Source organism: Ursus arctos, unplaced genomic scaffold, assembly GCF_023065955.2.
Source record: "Ursus arctos isolate Adak ecotype North America unplaced genomic scaffold, UrsArc2.0 scaffold_12, whole genome shotgun sequence".
NCBI classification, from domain to species: domain Eukaryota; kingdom Metazoa; phylum Chordata; class Mammalia; order Carnivora; family Ursidae; genus Ursus; species Ursus arctos.
Genome location: NW_026622786.1, coordinates 65,441,904 through 65,464,363, shown reverse-complemented (window position 1 = coordinate 65,464,363; position 22,460 = coordinate 65,441,904). Strand labels below are relative to the sequence as shown.

The following is a 22,460-nucleotide window of genomic DNA, read 5'->3' as shown; positions in this document are numbered from 1 at the left end:
TCCTATTTTTAAAGTATCAGAATTAGACATTTCTCCAAAGAATATATACAAATGGCCAGAAGCACATGAAAAGATGCTCAGCATCATTAGTCATTAGCGAAATTCAAATCAAAACCATAATGAGATACTACCTCACATCCACTAGGATGGCTATTATTTAAAAAGGGGAGCGATGAGAGGAAGGGAAAGATAGCAGTCCAAATGTCCATCAGCAGATGAGTGGATAAACAAAGTGTGGCATATCCATACAATGAAATATGATTCAGCCATAAAAAAAACTTAAGTACTGACATATGCTACAGTGTGGAAGATTCTAAGTGAAAGAAGCCAGATAAAAAAAATCAGATACTGTGTGATTCCATTTGTATGAAATATCTAGAATAGGTGAGTCCATAGAGACAGAAAGCAGAATGGTGGCTGCCAGGAGCTTTTGGAGTAATGAAAATGTTTCCGACCTAGATGGAGGCTGCACAACACTGTGAATGTACAAAACGCCACTGAATTGTACACTTTAAAGTGGTTGATTTTGGGGCACCTGGCTGGCTCAGTCAGTAGAGCATGTGACTCTTGATCTCAGGGTCGTGAGTTTGAATCCCATGTTGAGTTTAGAGCTTACTTGAATAAATAAAACTTTTAAAAAAGTAAAAAAAATAAAATAAAATGGTTAATTTTGTTATGTGAATGTTGCCTTAAAAACCTCCAACAATCAAAATGACAGAGGGAAGTTAGATGAGCTGTTGTCTTGATAGCAACAGAGCCAAGAACTAGATAACAACAAAGGGGAAAAAGAGAGAGGAGTATTTTTATTTTTCTGCACCTGCAGTATAAATGATGAAAGCACTGCTTGAAAAGATGTGTAAAATTGGCATTCAAAAGAAGTGCTGCCTGATAGCATTGGCTTCATAATGTACTGCAGCCAAGACATTCATTTTCCAACCAAACAACTTGGATTGTAGTCCTCACTCCATCCTGATGGCAGAATAGTACAAGGAAAAAGGTCATAGGCTTAAAACACAGAGTTGGTTTGAATTCTAGGTTTGCCACTTAAATTTCTATGTCCTTGGGTAAGCTCCTTGACCTCTCTCATTACTGATCAATGGTATCTCTAAAATGGGAGAAATACCTCCCATAAGCTAGATTATGGAGAGGATGAAATAAAATGATGAATATATATCACCCGAGACTGCAGTGGGCATTTGATAAATGTTATCCTAATAATCATCATCACCATCACCCTAATAATATCAATTCTCTTCCTTCTAATAACTAGATGTATAACTTCAGTCCAAACAGTTGAATTTCTCTGCGTTTCTTCTAAGGACTGACTGGTGAGGACCTGGGGCGAATCATCACTCATTAACAGCATCATTTTTCTATGGGTAGATTGGCAATGGTAGAGGAGGGAAGACAGGGAAAGGTTCACGAACAATTATATGAACACAAGCTTCAGGTCTTTGAAGCATTTTTCCATTGTTCCCTGGCTGACTGCTATACCTCATTCAAGTCACTGCCTATGTACCAGGGCTCTGATAAGCATCCCAGTGCCAAAAACAAGAACATGAGTGGTCCTAAGCATGAGTTATGCACCATATGTAATTTAGAATAAAAGCTCAGGGAAATTCAAATCAAAACCACAGAGATACCACCTTACGCCAGTTAGAATGGCAAAAATGGACAAGGCAAGAAACAACAATTGTTGGAGAGGATGTGGAGAAAGGGGATCCCTCCTACATTGTCGGTGGGAATGCAAGTTGGTACAGCCACTCTGGAAAACAGTGTGGAGGTCCCTTAAAAAGTTAAAAATTGAGCTACCCTATGACCCAGCCATTGCACTACTGGGTATTTACCCCAAAGATACAGACGTAGTGAAGAGAAGGGCCATATGTTCATAGCAGCAATGTCCACAATAGCTAAATCGTGGAAGGAGCCGAGATGCCTTTCAACAGATGACTGGATTAAGAAGATGTAGTCCATATATACAATGGAATATTACTCAGCTATCAAAAAGAACGATTTCTCAACATTTGCTGCAACATGGACGGCACTGGAGGAGATAATGCTAAGTGAAATAAGTCAAGCAGAGAAAGACAATTATCATATGATTTCTCTCATCTATGGAACATAAGAACTAGGAAGATCGGTAGGGGAAGAAAGGGATAAAGAAAGGGGGGGTAATCAGAAGGGGGAATGAAGCATGAGAGACTATGGACTCTGAGAAACAAACTGAGGGCTTCAGAGGGGAGGGGGGTGGGGGAATGGGATAGGCCGGTGATGGGTAGTAAGGAGGGCACGTATTGCATGGTGTACTGGGTGTTATACGCAAATAATGAATCTTCAAACTTTACATCAAAAATCAGGGATGTACTGTATGGTGACTAACATAATATAATAAAAAATATTATAAAAAAAAAGCTTATACTAAACTGTAAAATAAATGTCAGAAATCTGACAAAATTCTGATTTTTCTCATAACCACTTTGATTCTTCTGAAAAGTCAAATTTCAAAAAGATACCCCTCTCTGCTTTTCCTGTCTGTTTATTTGGTGAGCTGACTCTGCTTATTCCATAACTACTTAGTCTGCCTTTAGACAATGACATTCTAAGTTGCAGGTTGTAGGAGCTACTAGTGGAGGGAGGCTCTTTAACCTAAGGGCCCAGAGCAAGCCCCTACGTTTGCTCCACTTTTGGGTGAGCCAGGCTATGAGGATTAGACAGAGGAACACATGGTGGGACATGGCTCTGAAACATACAAAGATTGCAGACTGGAAGGAATTATCATTTTGTTAATGGAATCAGGAATGACTTAGAAGGCCTGATCTACTCCATGGTAAGAATGAATTCCTTAAAAAAAGGGAAAAAAAAGAAAAGAATGAATTCCTTGGCCCGAGGCCTAATTTATCTCTGTGGCTTCCAGTCTGTAAAAACCTCTCATTTCCTTGTTAATCAAAGCTACCATTAAGTAAGTATTTGGAAAGGAAAATGTAGTAAGTATTAACGAATATCCCCCACCTATATTTTTACCTAAAACTTTTAATCCTTTAAAGTTTTAAATTCCAAAGTTTAAAAAGCACTTTCACTAAGACACTTTCACATGTGATACTCACAATAATTAGGTTAGCCAGGAAGGGACTTTTATCCCCATTTAGAGATGAGGAAACTGAGACTAAGAAAGTTTAAGTGATTTTCCCAGGGTCACACAGCTTATTAGAATGTAGGCCACCTGGTACCTCATCTATAGCTTTTTCTGCCATTTCATTTCTCTTCAATCTCCATGCTTAATGTGTTTCTCCCCTCTAAATTTTCTTGCTTCCAAATACTGCAGATATAGTCCTTCAGTTGGTGTAGGAGATAGTCATGGAATGATTTTCCTGGAAATAAACTGTTTACCCTTGCTGAATGAACTGAATAATAAGAAGAACAAATATAGGTTTAACTTATTTTATTACCAATGGACTCTCCATAGAGAAGAGCAAGATAGGAAGAGATGGCTATGTACCTCCAGCCTTGTATTATCCTGTAGAGTTGTCATCATCTACTCATATGTTTATTTCTCTCTTCAGACCCTAAGCAAATTGAAGAGACTTTTCCTTATTTTCTGTATCGCTAGTAACAAACAGTGCCTGGTACTTTGCAGATCCTTAAAAACTGAAGAGTGAATGAGCATTTGGCTCCCCAGACATTTGTATTGTAAGTTTCTATCTGTTAAACTGATTTGCCTGTAAGATCATTAATGAATTGCTCATGCTCAAAACAGTGAAATAAGGATTACAACAAACCTGACACTCAACATTCTTTCAGGTTACATTCTTGAAAGAATAGGTTTGGTACCTATTATATCAAAGACTGAGTCTAAATGTTAGACTAACTGGTTATTTTTTAAACTTTAATTATCCAAAGTTTAAAACAGAGAAATTTAAAAATAGTCCGTTGTAGGACTATGAAAACAGAGAGCCAAATTTACAAGTAGCAAGTAAGTTCCAAGTCCTAACTGAGCCGGTCTTGCTTTGCTAGAATGTAAGTCTCTGGAATTTCCGGTGGAGATGTTTAGAAAAGATTCTTTTTCATCTGGATAGAAGTGGTATGTGGGAGTGAGTTGAAAAGCTGGATTTAAGACTGGTTTGCTAATTTCTTTAGTGGCAGGATTTCAAATGATGGACTGCCGTCTCAGTGTTTGCTTTAGAGGAAGTGGGCTAACTGGTGAGAGTTTATATGCTAAGGCTAAACCAATTCAGAGAGAATCCACGTTATCTGTTTGGTAATCTAGAATGAAACCTGCACATTTTTCAAGCATGATGCCTTAGTGCAGACCCCTGTCATCTCTTGCTTACACTATGGCATTAGCCTCATAACAGGTATTCTAACTTCTAGTTCTTCCCCATAAAACTCATCATTCACTCATTCATTCATTCACTTATACATTTATAAAATACTTATGTACACCTATTATATGTTGGGCTTTGTGTTAAGAACTAGAAACGAGATGCGTAAGACATAGTTTCCTTCTTTCACTAGATGTAGGAGACAGATGTATAAACTTGGAAAGGAAGGCAATATATATATGAGGGCCTATTGTGAGTTAGTCATTTTACATATGCTGTTTCTTTTCACCCCCACTATTGGGGTATTACTATTTCCACTCAACATATGGGGAAATTGAGACTCAAACTGCCTACATAATCTGCCAATGGTATAGAGTTTGTAAGGGACGGAATCAGGTTTTATACTTAAGTCTACCTGTTTCCAAAGGCTATGTTCTTTTCACTAAACCAATGGTTCTCAAATTTTAAGATATACAAGAATCTCTTGATATATGGGAAACTTGTGGAAACACAGATTCTCTGGTCCATCTGCAGAGATTCTGATTCGGTAGGTCTAGCATAGAAGTTCAAAAATCCGTAGCTGTAGCAAATATGTGCTCAATGGACCACACTCTGAGAAGCACTGTACCTCAAAAAGAAAACAAAATAACAGATAAATTATAACATCAAGATATGTACTATCATAAAGATACCAACAAAGTGATGAGCAAATAGCATAGTCATCAGAATTAGTTTCCTAAATTACAAATCTAATCATGTCAACTTCCGGCTGAAAAGAAATGATAAAGACTCCACAGCCCACAGTTTAAGGTTCAAATTCTATAGCAGAGCATAGAAGTACATTCAACATGTGGCCCTAATGCACATTTCAGCCTCTTCTCTCCTCTCTTTCCTCTACCAACCCCTCCTTCTTGCCTTACTAAATTACTTCTCATTTTCCACATGTCCCAAGCCATGTCCCAATTCCAAGTTGTATCACATTTCCACATTTTTAAATGTACTTCCTCCTTACTCCAAATGACTACATCCTACTAATTATTCCAAACTCAGTTTATATTATTACAGAAAATACTTCATAAGTACTTATTTGATGCCAGGTACTACTCTAAGCACTTTACATGTATCAGTGGATTTAATCCTATCAAGTAACTACTAATTGAGAACACTGAGGCATAGAGATTAAGGGATTTTTCTCAGTGTTATACAGCTGCTAAGTGATAGAGCTAGGATTTGAATTCAGGCACTATGGTACCATAAACTCTCAAAGACTAATTTATAGTTGCTTCTCATGAGACAATGAGCTATTTATTTTCAGGAAAGGACTTTCTTTCAGTTACCCAGGGCCTAATTCAAACCATATCTCTCTTCAGATTCTTTTAATCTACTCTTATCTCTTATTAATCTTCTGAATGAACTGTCTTCCATGCCACTTGTATGTGGAATTTGTTTCCGTTTTGAACCTAATTGTTCTCTAATTGCTTCGGGTACTGAGGTTTCATTTTTAGAGGAAGTGGCAAGCTCTCTGAGGGTAGAAACTTTGTCTCCCAATGGAGCCTGGTACATGGCAGGTCCTGAAGGAATTTTTGTTGTACTGAAGTGGAGAGCAAGCATTTCACCAGCTAACCTATGTTCAGTGATTCTAGAGAAAGCACATGAATGGGGAATCCGTAGTTCTCCAAAGTGGAATAAGGGAGTGAGGGGGCAGGTATTTGTTAGTTCCTTTTTTGACAGAAGGCTGTCATCTTGAAAGGGCTCTTAGGCATATAAAGGACTGGCCTCCATGGTTGGCTGGTCCTGACTTTTAAATTCTGTAGTTCAGTCCCCTAAGAAAATAGTAATTAGATAGCTACAGCTATTCATTTAAATTGATATTTGGGTTTAAAAGCTATATAGAAGTTTTCACCCCCCTCCCAGATAAGAGATGTCCACAAACACTTTGGGTTGCTTTCAAAGCTGTATTTTTCTATTGCTCTGCATGAATAAACTAGTTCAGGACTACAAAGTGTATGTTCTCTGTCTCAGTTACACCTGTAATATATGCAGTGAATGGACTGCATATATTGTATTCTTTGCACTTTAAATACAGTTATTCTAGTTCATCCTTTCCTAAGGGTAAACCCTCTTTACAATGCTAAAGTAGTAAAATCAAATATATACATACGCATATAAGAACTTCATGAAAAAAGATTTAAAGAATCATTTTTTCTAGCAAAAGTACATAGGATAATCTATTTCATTTTATTTTAAGGATTTTATTTATTTATTTGAGAGAGAGAGAGTGCATGAGCAGGGGGAGTGGGAGAGGGAGACAAATCCCCAAACAGATTCCCTACTGAGTGTGGAGCCTGACGCAGGGCTCGATTCCAGGACCCTGAGATCATGACCTGTGCTGAAATCAAGAGCTGGACGCCCAACTGACTGAGCCACCCAGGCGCCCCATAAGATAATTTATTTTAAAAGGAAAATGTATAAATTGCTGCAGCCAATGGAAAACAGTATGGAGGTTTCTCAAAAAATTAAAAATAGAACTACCATATGATTCAGCAAATCCACTTCTAGGTATTTATCTGAAGAAAACAAAAATACTAACTCAAAACCACATATGTAACCCCATGTTCACTGCAGCATTATTTACAATAGCCAAGATATAGAAACAACTTAAGTGTCTATCGATGGATGAATGGAAAAAGAAAATGGAATATACATATACAATGGAATACTACTCAGCCATAAAAGGAATGAAATCTTGCCATTTGTGACAATACCGATGGACCCTGAGGGCATTATGCTAAGTGAAATAAGTCAAAGACAAATACTGTATGATCTCACTTATATGTGGAATCTAAACAAACAAACAAACAAACAAACAAACAAACAAAAAACTGAGCTAATACATACAGAGAAAAGATTGGTAGTTGCCAGAGGTTGAGTTGGTTGAAATGGGTAAAGGTGGTCAACAGATACAAATTTCTAGTTATAAAATAAATAAGTTATGGGGATATAATATACAGCATAGCAACTATAGTTTAATAATACTGTACTGCATATGTTAAAGTTATTAACAGAGTAAATCCTAAACTTATCCTCACAAAAAAAATTTCTGTAATTATGTGAAGTATGTTAACTAGACTTATTGTGGTGCTCATTTCACAATATATACATATATTGAATCATTATGTTCTACAACTAAAACTAATACAATGTTATATGTCAATTATATCTCAATTTAAAAAAAGGAAAATGTCATTTAAAAACAAAAGGCTAGCGGCGCCTGGGTGGCACAGCGGTTAAGCGTCTGCCTTTGGCTCAGGGCGTGATCCCGGCGTTATGGGATCGAGCCCCACATCAGGCTCTTCCGCTATGAGCCTGCTTCTTCCTCTCCCACTCCCCCTGCTTGTGTTCCCTCTCTCACTGGCTGTCTCTATCTCTGTCAAATAAATAAATTAAAAAAAAAATCTTAAAAAAAATAAATAAAAGATAAAAACAAAAGGCTACAATTCCAAATCATTTGAAAATCTTTCCCCCAACCCTCACATACCTACTGGATGTCCCATTATACGATAAATATTTACTTTCAATTAAGAGAAAAAAACACTAAAAAGAGGAAAAATAACCACAAATTCTGTAAGTGATTTTGGGAAAATTTCTATAACTCTTAAGTTTCCTCAACAGAATGAAATTAAGATTAAATGATTTCTGAAGTTCTTTCCAGCTTAGCCTAGAGTATAAATAACAGCAATAGATAATACTAATATATTATATACTTTTTACTAAATACTAGGTACTAGTACCTGCTTTACATGTATTATCTTATTTAACTTTCCAAACATACATATCAGGTAGGCACTATTTTATTTTATTTTTTTAAGATTTTTTTTCTTAATTTACTTGAGAGAGAGAGAGAGAGAAGGAAAGGCAGAGAGCACAAGCAGGGGGAGCAGCAGAGGGAGAAGCAGGCTTCCCACTGAACAGGGAGACCAATGCGGGGCTCGATCCCCAGGACCCTGGGATCATGACCTGAGCTGAAGGCAGACACTTAACTGACTGAGCCACCCAGGCACCCCAGGTACTACTTTATACAAGAAGAGATTAAAAACTGACTCAGTAGGTCAGACACCTAGGAACATGCATTTTAAGCAAACTCAGGTAATAGTGATGCTGGTAGCCACTGCACCATAATTTGAGAATGGCTCGGCTACTCCAATGGCTGCAGTCTATAATGGTAAAGTTAGTGCAATCCCAACTGCTGTGTATAAAGTAAGATCCCCTCACCCCCAATTTGTGTCTGTCCTGGGAGAATCAATTAATGCTCTGGGCCAGTTTCCTTTTCTATAAAACAGGTAAAATAATACCTATCTTGAAGAATTTATAGAAGGAATGCAAATGGCCCTGGTCCTATGCCAAAGAGTAGGGATTCAATAAATGTTAGCTATTATCACAGGGATCCAAATAACATTAGTAATGCAATAAAAAAGAACAATAAAAGAACTATAAACTTTTGCTGAAGCCCATTTTATAGTTAATTCTATGGGCTGTTTATTTTCTTTGCTTTTAATCTTTTTTTTTAAGTAAACATACTACAAAAATGGATGATTTTTGGTATATAGTTCTATAAATTTTAACATATGTATAGATACATGTAACCACCACCAAAATAGGATATGGAATATTTCCATCATCCCCGCAAAAATCCGGTGCTATTTTCTTTGTAATCATATTCTCTTCTGAGTCCTAACTCTGAGCAACCACTGATTAGTTCCCCATTTCTATAGCTTTTGTCTTTTTAAAAATATTGTACAATGGAACTATATAGCATGTAAACTTTAAAGACTGACATCTTTTACTAAGCATAACGCCTCTGTAATACATTCAAGTTGTACATATCAATAGTTTGCTCCTTTTTATTGTAGAGTAGTATTTCATTGTATGGATGTAACACAGTATATTTACCCATTCACCCACTGAAGGTGAATGGAAGGATCATGAAGGGCTTTTAAATAGTTTCCAGCTTTGGCAATTATGAACAGAGATTTTATGAACATTCATGTTTAAGTTCTGGTGTGAACCTAAGTTTTCACTTTTCTAGAGTTAATACCTAGGGATGAGGTTGCTGGGTTGTGTGTTAAGTGTATGGTCAACTTTCTGAGGGAAGGTCAAACTTTTTTCTGAGTGGCTAAACCGTTTTGTATTCCCATCAGCAAATGACTAGGAGTTCACGTTGTTCTCCATCAGGCATCTTAGTGTTCTCTCTTCTAACTCAAGGTTTATAAGCATTCCTATTCTAAGTCTCCAAAGCGGTGCAAAGCTGTGATGGATATTTTAGTATACAAGCAGTGACTGACTTCAATAAAGCAACACTGCATAGCTAAGAATTCCAAAAGCAAATCCTCTATTAAAATAGTTTTCTCTAGTCTGCTAAAATTTTCTCTAGAATGTTTTCCTATATACGTCCAGACACTGAAACATACATACACAAACACACATATACCTCTAACAGTAACAAAACTTCGTAAGTGTGAAGAATCATTTTTTCTTTGCCTTAACTTTGTTTGGTATGCTTTATGGTAAAAATGATCTGCAAAGACTAGTATTAATAGGAAATGGGGTATATATGGTTTTCATTGAATTGAAATATCTAATCCAAAATTAATTAACCAAGTAGTCCTCAATTATATCTTAATTACAAAATGTGTCTCCTTTGACTGACGAGGTAGTCTTCCAAACTAGCCATCTATTGTAAAAGTACCCTTTTTTTTCTCCTAGAAGACACTTCTTCACAAGTCTACCTCCAAAATGTTGCTAATTTTTAAAGTTTCAGCTTAAAAGAATTTTTCCTGGTGAGGCCTTTCTAACTCTGATAGGCAGATTTAACAATCTACATATACCTCCATCATGGGGATTATATCATTATACTGGAATCCTTTATTTACATGTCACTTAACATCTAAGGACTGTGTCATCCTTGTAACCATTAGTGCTTAGCACAATGTGGGCATGTAGCAGGCCCTTAATAAAAATGTGTTGGTTTAGGGACCAAAGAAATGAATTAATGGTGGTTTACCTGGTGAACCTCTATGTATCATCCTTTAAGACTTAAATGTTTCCTCCTCTAAGAAGTCTTCTTTGTGTTACCTCTGTATCTTGTACTTAATTGCCATTGCTGCGTTTTCATACTATACTGCAATTACCTATTTGCTGGGATGACACGTAATTAGATATATTGCCCAGTGGGAAAGAAAAATTCACAAGGAATATGCCTGTGTCTAAAGATAAAGATTTAGGGAGCGTCATGTTTAAGACAGGAAAAGTTTCTTTTGAATCTTTTTAAAGGATATGCCTTAAGAGAGTTTCAGTTAACATTTTCTTTGGATGACTGTCAGGTTTACAACATTGCGAAGGTCTCAACTGCCACTTGAGAACACTTTAGAAAAAGTAGAACGTTTTAATTTTTATTCGGAGAACATGAAATTTAAAACAATGGTACGTAAAAGAAAACATAATAACTAGAAATATTCCCCCCCAAACTAGCTAATATTGCATAACTAGAAAAATAAACATACTTTGTTAGACTCCACTTCTACTAAAAACAAAAAGTGGACAGGTTGGGCCAGCTGTTTAACAATGAGTGCCTTTACAGTAATAAATGTTGACAGCCCAAATCAAAAAAGAATGCATTACTGAGATATCATCAATTGTGTTCTGTCATTACAAGGCAGCTCCACCCAGTCAAAGCTTGTCAAAAAGTGTTACTGTAATCCATGAAGAAGTCTCTACCTCAGGCAAAGGAAGGAAAAAATGTGAAGCTCTGGCTCAGAACAGGTGTGTTGAATTGTAATGCCAATGTTGAGTCATAAATCTCTTTACATTAGTTTCATCTATGACAAATTATTAACTTCTACTCTGAGGTGTCAAGCATGGCTGAACAAATCCATCAGCAGGCACTTTAAGAGCAACAAATGTAAATAAATAGGGTGTGGATATAACTTTTTAACAGTGAGCATTATTCTATGTACAAGAGTAGACAGTTATGACAAACTTTCTTATTCTACTCAACTGAAAATGGTATTTGGGAATCTAGGAATGTCTGACCTACTCTTCAGGTCAGCCCACTCTGATTCTACCTAATCTTGATAAGAGAGCTGCTTCATTTATCCTACAAATCTTTAGATCTTTTTTTATTATTATTATGTTCAACTAGCCAACATATAGTACGTCATTAGTTTTTAATGTAGCGTTCAACAATTCATTAGTTGTGTATAACACCGAGTGCTCATTTGTTCTACAAATCTTTAATGTAAATGTAACTCAGCTTTACAAGGGATCATGATGTATGAAAAGCACGTAAGTATGTATTCTGGTTTTGATAGAGTTGTATGACTTCTGGCAAACTATTTATAACTACCGTATGCCTCAGTTTTCTCATCAATAAAATAGGGATGATAACTATTTCAGAAGGTCATCATGAAAACCAAAAGTGATTATTTGTAGGAAGTATCGAACATAGTGCTTGGCACTAGCTAGATAAACACATTCTTGCTTTCTTTTTTAAGGTACTTCAACTGACATCCTTGCTTCCCTAAGAGGTAAAGTTTGAAATTTATAGAGAGGAAAAAACTCAGGATTAAAGCTCATGAAAACAGGGGTGGAATCTTTTCCACTCTGTTTCAGTTCCCAGTAACTTCCAGCAAGTACTGAGCCCAAGAATCAAGAACTTCTCAAGTTGCCAGCCCACATCAATCTCTCACTTCTCAGCTCAAAAATAATGAACATCCATGTTATGTTGTTACTGTTTTGTTTCTTATGATAAAATATACACAATATACAAGTTACTATTTTAAGTGTACAATTTAGTGGTGTTAAATACATTTACAGTGTTGTGCAAACCATCACACTATTTCCATAACTTTCTCACCACCTTAAACAGAAACTCCATACCCATTAAGCAGTAACTCCCCAACCTGCCTCATACCTCCAGAACAGCAAGTAGTTCTTATAAATTAGTCTATTCAAGATATATAAGTAGAATGATACAATATTTAGCCTTTTGCATCTGGCATTTTTCATTTCAAGGTCTTCCAGTTTCATCTATGTTGCAGTATGTATCAGTACTTTAATCTTTATTATGATTGAACAATATTCTTTGTATGGATATAACACATTTTTAATCTATTCATCTGTTGGTGAATGTTTCTACCTTTTGGTTATTGTGAATAATGCTACAAAAACATTTGTGAACAAGTGTCTGAGTCCCTGTTTTCAATTCTTTGGGTATTTATACCTGGATGTGGATTGCTGGAATGTGGTAATTCTATGTTTAACTTTTTGAGGAACGTCCAAATTGTTTTTCACAGTGTCTGCACCACTTTACATTCCACTTAGCAATGTACCAGGGTTCTACTTTCTCCACATCCTTGTCAATTTGTGTTAATTTCCATTCTTTTTGATAATAGCCATCCTAGTGGATGTGAAGTGGATCTCCTTGTGGTTTTGATTTGCATTTCCCTAATCACTAATAATGTTGAGCACCTTTTTTGTGTGTGTGTGCTTGTTAGACATTGAATGTCTTCAGAGAAATGTCTATTCAAGTTCTTTGCCCATTTTTAAAAAATTTTTTAATAGTAATTTTTATTATGTTATGTTAGTCACCATACAGTACATCCTTAGTTTTTTTTTTTTTTAAGATTTTATTTATTTATTTGAAAGATTAGTTGACCATAGACCCGAGGGTCCATTTCTGGGTTCTCTATTCTGTTCCATTGGTCTATGTGTCTGTTTTTGTGCCACTACCATGCTGTCTTTGTGATCACAGCTTTGCACTATAGCTTGAAATCCGGCAACGTGATTCCCCCAGCTTTGTTTTTCCTTTTCAACAATTCCTTGGCAATTCGGGGCCTTTTCTGGTTCCACACAAATTTAAGGGCTGTTTGTTCCAGTTCTTTGAAAAATGTCATTGGTATTTTGATCAGGATGGCATTGAATATGTAGATTGCTCTGTAGCATAGACATTTTAACTATGTTTATTCTTCCGATCCATGAGCACGGAATGTTTTTCCATCTTTTTGTGTCTTCTTCAATGTCTTTCATCAGTGTTCTGTAGTTTCTAGAATATAGATCCTTTACCTCTCTGGTTAAGTTAATTCCAAGATATCCTATGATTTTTGGTGCTATTGTAAATGGAATGGATTCCCTAATTTCTCTTTCTTCAGTCTCGTTGTTCGTGTGTAGAAATGCAACTGATTGCTGAGCACTGATTTTGTATCCTGCCACATTACTGAATTGTTCTATGAGTTCTAGTAATTTGGGGGTGGAGTCTTTGGGTTTTCTATATAAAGTATCATGTCATCTGCGAAGAGAGACAGTTTGACTTCTTCTTTGCCAATCTGAATACCTTTTATTCTTTTTTGTTGTCTGATCGCTGTTGCAAGGACTTCTAGTACTATGTTGAACATTAATGGCGAGAGTGGGCATCCTTGTTGTGTTCCTGATCTTAAGGGAAAGGCTTTCAGCTTTTCCCCATTGAGAATGATATTTGCTGTAGGCTTTTCATAGATGGTTTTTGTGGAATTGAGGAATGTACCCTCTATCCCTAAAATCTGAAGGGTTTTCATCAGGAAAGGATGCTGTATTTTGTCAAATGCTTTTTCTGCATCAATTGAAAGGATCATATGGTTCTTGTCTCTTCTCTTATTAATGTGATCTATCACACTGATCGATTTGCGAATGTTGAACCACCCTTGCATCCCAGGGATGAATCCCACTTGGTCGTGATGGATAATCCTTTTAATGTACTGTTGGATCCTATTAGCTAGGATCTTGTTAAGAATTTTGGCATCCATATTCATCAGGGATATAGGTCTGTAATTCTCCTTTTTGATGGGGTCTTTGCCTGGTTTGGGGATCAAGGTAATACTGGCCTCATAGAAAATATGGTGACTATGTTTAATCATTTGAGGACTTTTATACTGTTTTCGAAAGCAGCTGCTCCATCTTATATTCCCACCAGCAGTCTATAAGGGTTAAAATTTCTCCATATCTTCACCAACACTTGTTATCTTCTGATTCCAGCCATTGCAGCTTGTGTGAGGTAGTATTATCTCATTGTGGTTTTGATTTTCACTTGCCTGATCATTAATGATGTGGAATATCATTTCATGTGCTTACTGGCCATTTGTATATCTCCCATGGAGAAATGTCTTTTCAGATCCTTTGCCCATTTTTAAATGGGGTTAATTTGTCTTTTTATTATTGAGTTTTAAGAATTCTTTATATATTCTAGCTATAAGTCCTTTTCTCAAATACATTATTTGCGAAGATTTTCTCCCAATCTGTGGATTGTCCTTTCACATTCTGAACGATGTCCTTTGAAGTATAGTTAGTTTGTCATCAGTACCAATTCTACCTCATCTTTTTAAGTCTAACTCAAAGTCTGCAACATAATCATTAAATTAAAAACTTCACTTATATATTTCTCACTGATAAACAGAATGAACAGTGATGACTACTTCTACCTTGTATACATACAAATAGCAATATGCCAAGAATGATTCTTATTCTGCACATCTTAGTGGTAATCTAACCATAAAGCAGCATAAAATGCAGAACATGGTCATTGCTCCTCCACAAACCATCCTATTGCCATTGCATGCCACTCAACAGTATAATTTGAGAAAGTACTTTCCTAGGAAATAATTCTATTGTCTTGTTGAGTATTTTTTTATTGTTAACTTTGGAGATGGGTTTACAAGTTTCTTGCCAGTTGTGGGATTTGCATTCATTTTTACCACAAGGAATGCAATTTGTAAACAATTTCTCATCTATGGTTTGGTCACTTTTCTGCCTTGCACAATAAAATTTTTTTTTTTAGTGGTGTTATTTTTCTCTTGTTCTGAAAAAAAATCTATTTATTGAACAGAAAGTTAGGTCACTGGTCTTTATTTAATAATGAAACAAAAACTCTGAAGGCTTCATGCTTTTATGAAAAACCTCAGAAATCGTGGCACTAGTGGTAAATGGACTGTTTCTTCTATACAATCAACTTTCATGTATTCACCTCTCAATCAAAAAAAATTTTCATTTTTACAGCAGATGGTATGAAATCATTATAATCAGAGTCAGCTGTCCCGGGATCTTCTATGCTAGCACTGGAATTCTCTAAATTACGTTTACACTAATGTTGAATTAGTTTGAACTATGTTATACTGATTTACAATATTAATTGTGCTATTTTCAGCATTACTTTTATGCTTCAATGAACCACATTTCAGTCATGATCAATTTTGGGGAATTAAAAATATAACAAATTTAAGCAAGGAAAAATGAATGTAAATTTAAAAATACCATGAGAATGACATAAAAGTTCAGAAGCCAAAGTAAACTGCCCCAGTTAAATGAATTTGTCTAAACAAAACAAAACATTCAATGCAATCTTTCTTGTACACGAGCAGTCTAATAAATTGTAACAGATATGATGAATGAAATGGGATTTGGAAGGATATCACAGTTTATTTTACATTTCAAAATGTGAAATAAATGTTAACAAAGTTGATTACATTGCTTGTCATACCTAACTGCCTGGAATCCTTGGTAAATAGCTAAGTATTCTGGTAGTCTAGGAATCACACTGAGAAATACCTACGGCCGGCATGTAGCAGGAACCCGAAGAGTGGCTGTTATTATTACCTTCATTCTCACCTTTCTACCTGCCTCATAGCTTGCCCTGGAGAATGCAAGTGCCCTTCTATGTGCTCTGCGTCAAGTTGCCTACACAGCATGTCTAGCTCACTCTGACGAGTTGTTCCCGGGGCTTTATCTACTTGATTACTTCATACACTATATTGGAACTGCTGTGTTGTAAGCTCAATGGCCCTATCTATCTTGCACACAGCTGTGGTACTGGTGCTTTACGTGGTGTCTAGTACATAGGAAAAGATCAATAAATATTTATGAAATGAATATACAAATCAAGATGAGAGAAATTATTATCTTCTGTTATCTGGGACTAACTATGGAGAAAAAACACTGGATAAAGAAACCTTTTAAAAATATTTATGTACCCAACATAGGAGTACCTAAATATAGAAAACAAATATTAACAGATCTAAAAGGGAGAAAGAGACAGCAATACAATAATACTAGGGGACTTTAATACCCCAATTTCATCAATGGATAGACCATCCAGACAGAAAATCAATGAGGAAGTATTTGAATAAAATGATGTGTTTGGGCAGAGTGGACTTAACAAACATATACAGAACATTTTGTCCCAAAGCAACAGAATACACACTTGTCTCAAGCACATATGGAACACTGTCCCGGATAAACCATATATTAGGGCACACACAAAAACATCTTAATAAATTTAAGAAGACTGAAATCATATCAAGCATCTTTTCCAACCAAAATGGTATGAAACTAGATATCAATTACAAGAAGACAACTGTAATATTCACAAATATGTGGAGCTTAAACAACATACTGCTGAACAACCAATGGGTCAAAGAAGAAATCAAAGAAGAAATAAAAAAATACCTTACGACAAATGAAAATGGAAATACAACGTACCAAAACTTATGGGACACTAGCAATGCAGTTATAAGCAAGCTCATAGTGATAAATGCCTACGTCAAGAAACAAGAAAGATCTCAAATAAACAATCTAACTTTACATTTCAAGGAACCAGAAAAAGGACAAAGCCCAAAGTTAACAGAAGGAAAAAAATGATAAAGATCAGAGCAGAAAGAAAGGAGACTAAAAGACAACAGAAAAGATGAGTGTGACTACATTTATCATGGTGATCACTGAATAATATAATTACTGACTCAATGTTGTACACCTGAAACTAATAATTTTATGTCAATATTATTTCAATAAGAAATAAGAAAAGATCAATGAAACTAAGAGCTGATTTTTTAAAAAGATAAACAAAATTAACAAGCCTTTAAATAGACCAAGAAAAAAGAGGACTCAAATAAATAAAATGAGAAATGAAAGAGATGTTACAATTAACAGCACAGAAATACAAAGGATTGTAAGACTACTATGAACCATTATACGCCAGTATGCAAATAAATTAGATCATTTAAGAAGAAATGGATCAACTCCTTGAAACATATAACCTAATAAGACTGAATCAGGAAGAAACAGAAAATAGGGAAAGAAGTAATCTTTGCACCTATGATACTGAGAATTCTAAATAAATTAAGTGTTGAATGGATGAACAAAGAAATGAATGAAATAATAAACAGATTAAGAACTAAGTATCATAAACTCTTAGTAATCAGAGGTTTCTGAATTACTAACAGCTAAAAAAATAGGGCATATTAAAATACCTGAATTTATTTACATGTTAGAAAGCATCTATTGTTTGGAACCAGGCTGTAAGCAAAAAGAGATGCTAAATGTTCTGATTCTAAATAGATTCTAAATGTTCTGATTCTAAACAGGCTACCATCATGTAGTGATATTGGCCAAAAAGCCTGTGTTGTAGCAAAGTACCTCTGTCCCCAAGACTGAGCCCAGTGTTATATACTTGATAGATGCTCAGTAAACACTTAAAAAACCAAACTAATACCATTAATGAAAATGTCTGCGAAGAAAGCTGTAGGCAGTTCTACCAAAACAAGAAGTTCATATAATGTGAGCTTCCTGATTAGAAACAGAACAATTAGTGATATAAAGGTTAGTCTATTCTGCCATTAAAGAATGATTCAGAGTATGAATATGTTTGGGCTTGGTTTTATTTAATAAAAACACTGTATAGTATAGGGTATCTCTGGTTGCACTAATACAATGGAATCATCGAAGTGATGGATGTATTTAAGTGAACCAAAGTTAAGTTTATATGAATTCAGGACTAGGAAGCCATCCTCCAAACCTGTTCATGAATTTGATTTTCATTGCAAGCTTAAGATAAAGTGTTACTTGAAATTTTTTTGAAGAGTAAAGGCAAATTCACAATTACAAGGGACAGTGTTTCTTGTCACATACTCAGCAGATACCAAATCCATTATGATCTATGCATAGTCCAAAACAAGCTTTTGAACCTAGAAAAGCTTTTCTTAGGAACTCTACTCTTGAACTGAATAACTTTCATGAAGACACTCTAAAAACAAAGAGAAATCCTTACCTCTTGCAGTTAAATTTCAATAAAAATTTCAATTATATGGAGCCTTGGATTTTTCCTGTAACCCTCATATTAAATTTTGTGCTCAGTATTAAAGGAATTAAAGTCAATTTCTTTACCAATGAATTACGAGGAACACAAATTAAGATGAAAGAATGAACTGGGAATATGCATGCAAATATTGTACATTCATATTATTATACAGCATAATCTGTAAATCTAATACTAATGAGACTCAAGATTTAAATGGCTGAAGAATGTGTTTAGTGAATTATTGTCAATCAATGCCTCTATTCCAGGATAAACGTAATCTTGAATGGCAACACACCTATTATTACAAATTCCTAAGTAAGTACAGTGCTTCATTATTTTAAAATGTCACTGTCAATTTATAGAGTAACAGATAAACATCTTTCCACCATATACCTGATTACCTTTTCTTTAGAGTAAATGAAACACTGACTATTAAGGAAAATTACAAACATCATTTTTCCAGCAATAAAAGAAACCTAATGTGTATGAAACACTAAACTAGTTACAGGACTCCAAATGTTCATACTTGTTAATATGGACACATCAGGTTTTATACCACTGCAATACCAAAGAATTATTTTTTCAAGTAATATTATTTCATGTGACTTTTTCCAAGTATTAATTTATTCAATCATTTAATAAACATTTACTGAGTGCCTACTTTGTCCTAGGTACACTGTTAGGGAATACAGTTATAAACATGAATATGATACAACTCTGGCTCTTAAACTCACAGTCAAATAGAAGAAAGAGACAAGCAAATAAGATAAAATACAATAGTTCTACCTTATATTAAAATTGTCTACATGTTTTCCACTTGCAATAGCTAATGGCTTTTATATTGAAAACATTCACTATAGCTGGAAACGTTTCATCATTGCTCAGAAATTGAACTTTCCCTACTTGTCTATAAATTTTTTTTTCAATTAAAAATACTAGAAAGGACAATTTAAGGAATATCTGTAAGCTGAGCATCTCAAATTAACAAATGCTAACATGTGTTTCATATTTTATCTTTAGGCTATTCTCCAAATCCAGAAATTTTTTGACTGATAAAGCACTAATAATTCCTTAAGACTATTATAGGTCCTACTAGTCATGTGATCTTGGGTAAATTAACTTAGCCCTTTTGATTCTCAGTTTTCTCACCTGAAAAGTGGAGATAATAGTACCAGTCTGTGCTAGACTATCTCCCATTTGTCCCTCAATATCCATGCTCCACCTAACTTTTCGCCCAGGGAGGTTCTCTTGCCCTTCAGCTTCTGGTTGGGTTAGGTAGGTAGGTAGCATTAGCAGAAGAATATGGAAGGAAAGTAAAGCTATTCCCTAGTTTCCTCCCTAACCGGTCACCAAGCACTGGCTACATTCCCTCTATCAGATATAGTCATCTCGATATACCACTTTCTCCAAGGCTTTTGGGCAGGTGGTAATGGCTCCCTTTAGCCCTAGAGTCGGTTCTATTCATTGCTGACTTCCATAAACCCTGCTCTTACCTTTATAAACAGTTCTCTTATTAAACTGTTCTCAAATAACCCAATTTGGAAGTGCCATGTGTTTTCTGCCAGAACTCTGTGTGACTCATATACAACCTCATGGGGTTGTTTTCCGATCACATAAGATGATATACGCAAAGTGCTCAGCTCAGTGCTTAGCACATTATAAATATTCAGTAAGTGTTGAGTACTATTGTCATTATCAATATTGCTGTTATTATTATTTTATCTGAGGTTCCGCATTCATGCCATCAATACCAACGGAATATATTCAGGAGACTGAGAAATTCAGAATTCTGGAGATCTTTTACTAATTCTCACAGTGCTTCAAAAATGTAAAATGTATTTATTGCTAATCAACCTCAATATTTAAAAAGAGTAAGAGGATCTTGAAAGTGAGTGGAAAAAAAAACCACATAGTGCACAGGATTTCCTGGATTGTCGTTTCTTTTGTAAATATGCTTCGGAATTCATTTCCTGCAAATTGACCTCCTGCCACCACTCCAAATCTAGCAAGTATAAATGTCCATAAAGTTAAACAAATTTTTGGGTCTTGGGGTCATGAAAAGAATGGACCGAAAGGTAAACCCAACGGCATAAAAGTCCTTGGTTAATCTGGAAATGCATCTTCATCATCCTTATTTATCAATCATGACATAGGCAAGCATCGCCATTTGACAAATTATTTCATCAAAACCCTATTAAAGGTCTACTTAACCTTTCATCTTACCTCATCCTTTATATCTTCCTGTTGTTGGGCCGTGAAGATCTCCATTGCAGCCATGAGTCTCATCATTAACTCATCCACTGTTGTGTTACCTAGCAACACATGGAGATTGCCAAACTTCACATTAGTAAAGTTATTATAAAATGGAAAGTCATTCTAGAATTAATCAGTAAGGAACAACTACAGTCTAATAAAAATGACAGACTACTATGCTAATACCTAGTTAAAATACTTTCATATTTTCATTGAAAAGTTTCATATGTTCACTGTGAAAGAGTAAAGCAGTATATAGGCAGTTGAAATGTCAAATACAGTAGATTTGAAGAACTATCTGTTAATGAGAAAGATTTTCAGCTCTATGAAGAAGAATGTCAAAGTAATGAGAATCAAAAGTTCTTTCAAGTTATAGAAACATATCTACTTAAAAATACTAGCAACAACTACCATTTGTTTATATGCCAGTAATTAGGCTAAGCACTTAACATATATTAACTCATTTAACCTGTACAACAATTCTTTGAAGGTATCACTGGGATTTTGACTTTAAAGAGAAGTAAAATGAGGCTGTGAGAGCTGGAGTAGCCTGTGCAATCAAGGTCAGGCTGATTAAGTGGTGGGATGAGAATCTGAAACCAAATGAGTCTGACTCAAAAGCCTGCTCGCTTTGCCACCTCAATACACTATTTAGAACTATCTCCTACCATTAAAAATTCTTTGGTGAAGCAGATAGTAATTCATTTTCTGAAAACAAAAACAAAAACAAAAACAAAACAAAAAAACAAAAAACAAAACAAAAACAAAAACAAAAAAAACAGTTCTTTTTTTGCCCAATTGATATTTTTCTCTTTCAGCTGCTTTCAAATGACTATACTATAAAGTTTATAGTATTTATTTAATTATCCAGTTAGTTGCCATACAATGTTATATTAGTTTTATGAGAGTATTAAAATGTTTGATTTTCCTTAAAGCTATTTTATTCCCTGTCCAAGGCCATAACAAACACATAGCAGATATGTGCCATTTCCTGAGTGCACTCTCCTGTTGCTTGCTTTGGATACATCTATAACAGAGAAATCCATAAAGTTATATAAAGATATAACTATTCTTCTCTTCTTTCAAGACTATGGGCAAAGAACCCATCTTCCTCCAGAGCGTGAGAGGAGGTCTTCCTGTCCCGTTGATGAAACAGGACAACAAGTAGCAAGCATCCTTGTTGGTGTTATTCTGGAGTAGGGCTGGACTAACATGATCTTTCAATGGTCTGTTTCTCAATTTTCCTTATGACCACTGGCAGCATGTTAGGGAGCATCTGTGGTCCTCAACAAAAAAAATTCGGTCACATCAGTACTACACTCTCAATAAATGAGTTAGAGAAAAAATATTATCTTGGTGTGATATCATGGTACTGAGAAAGCAGAACTGGTTTTGTAGTCATAGTTCTAACTCTAGTTCCGCTTCTTACAAACTATATGGTCTAGTACCTAGGAATTGCCTAGCCTATGACAAGGGCTTAACAAATATTCACTTAGTAAATGAATACATAAGTGAATGAGTGATCCTTTCTAAGGATCAATTCCCCTATCGGTAAAATGAAGATAATACTACCTCTGTGTATAGTACACATGATCACTGGTAGTTATTTTGAAAAGATATAATAACAAATGGCAAAAAATTTACGAGTGCCTTCAATGTAGATTTGGATACTGGGCAAATTTTTGAGTTTCCCTTTCTTATCTGCAAACTGTAGTGACTAACACTCACAACAC

General features: G+C 35.3%; 1 protein-coding gene across 5 annotated transcripts in view; it reads right to left on the bottom strand.

Annotated features, from left to right (window-relative positions):
* FAF1 (Fas associated factor 1) overlaps positions 1-22,460 on the bottom strand; it is a 486,729-nt gene that overhangs the window by 71,859 nt on the left and 392,410 nt on the right. For all 5 annotated transcript variants that reach the window (XM_048220345.2, XM_048220346.2, XM_057310649.1 and 2 more), the window contains one exon: positions 20,698-20,786. In XM_048220345.2, the coding sequence (XP_048076302.1) occupies positions 20,698-20,786 (89 nt within the window). The remainder of the gene's footprint in view (positions 1-20,697; positions 20,787-22,460) is intronic.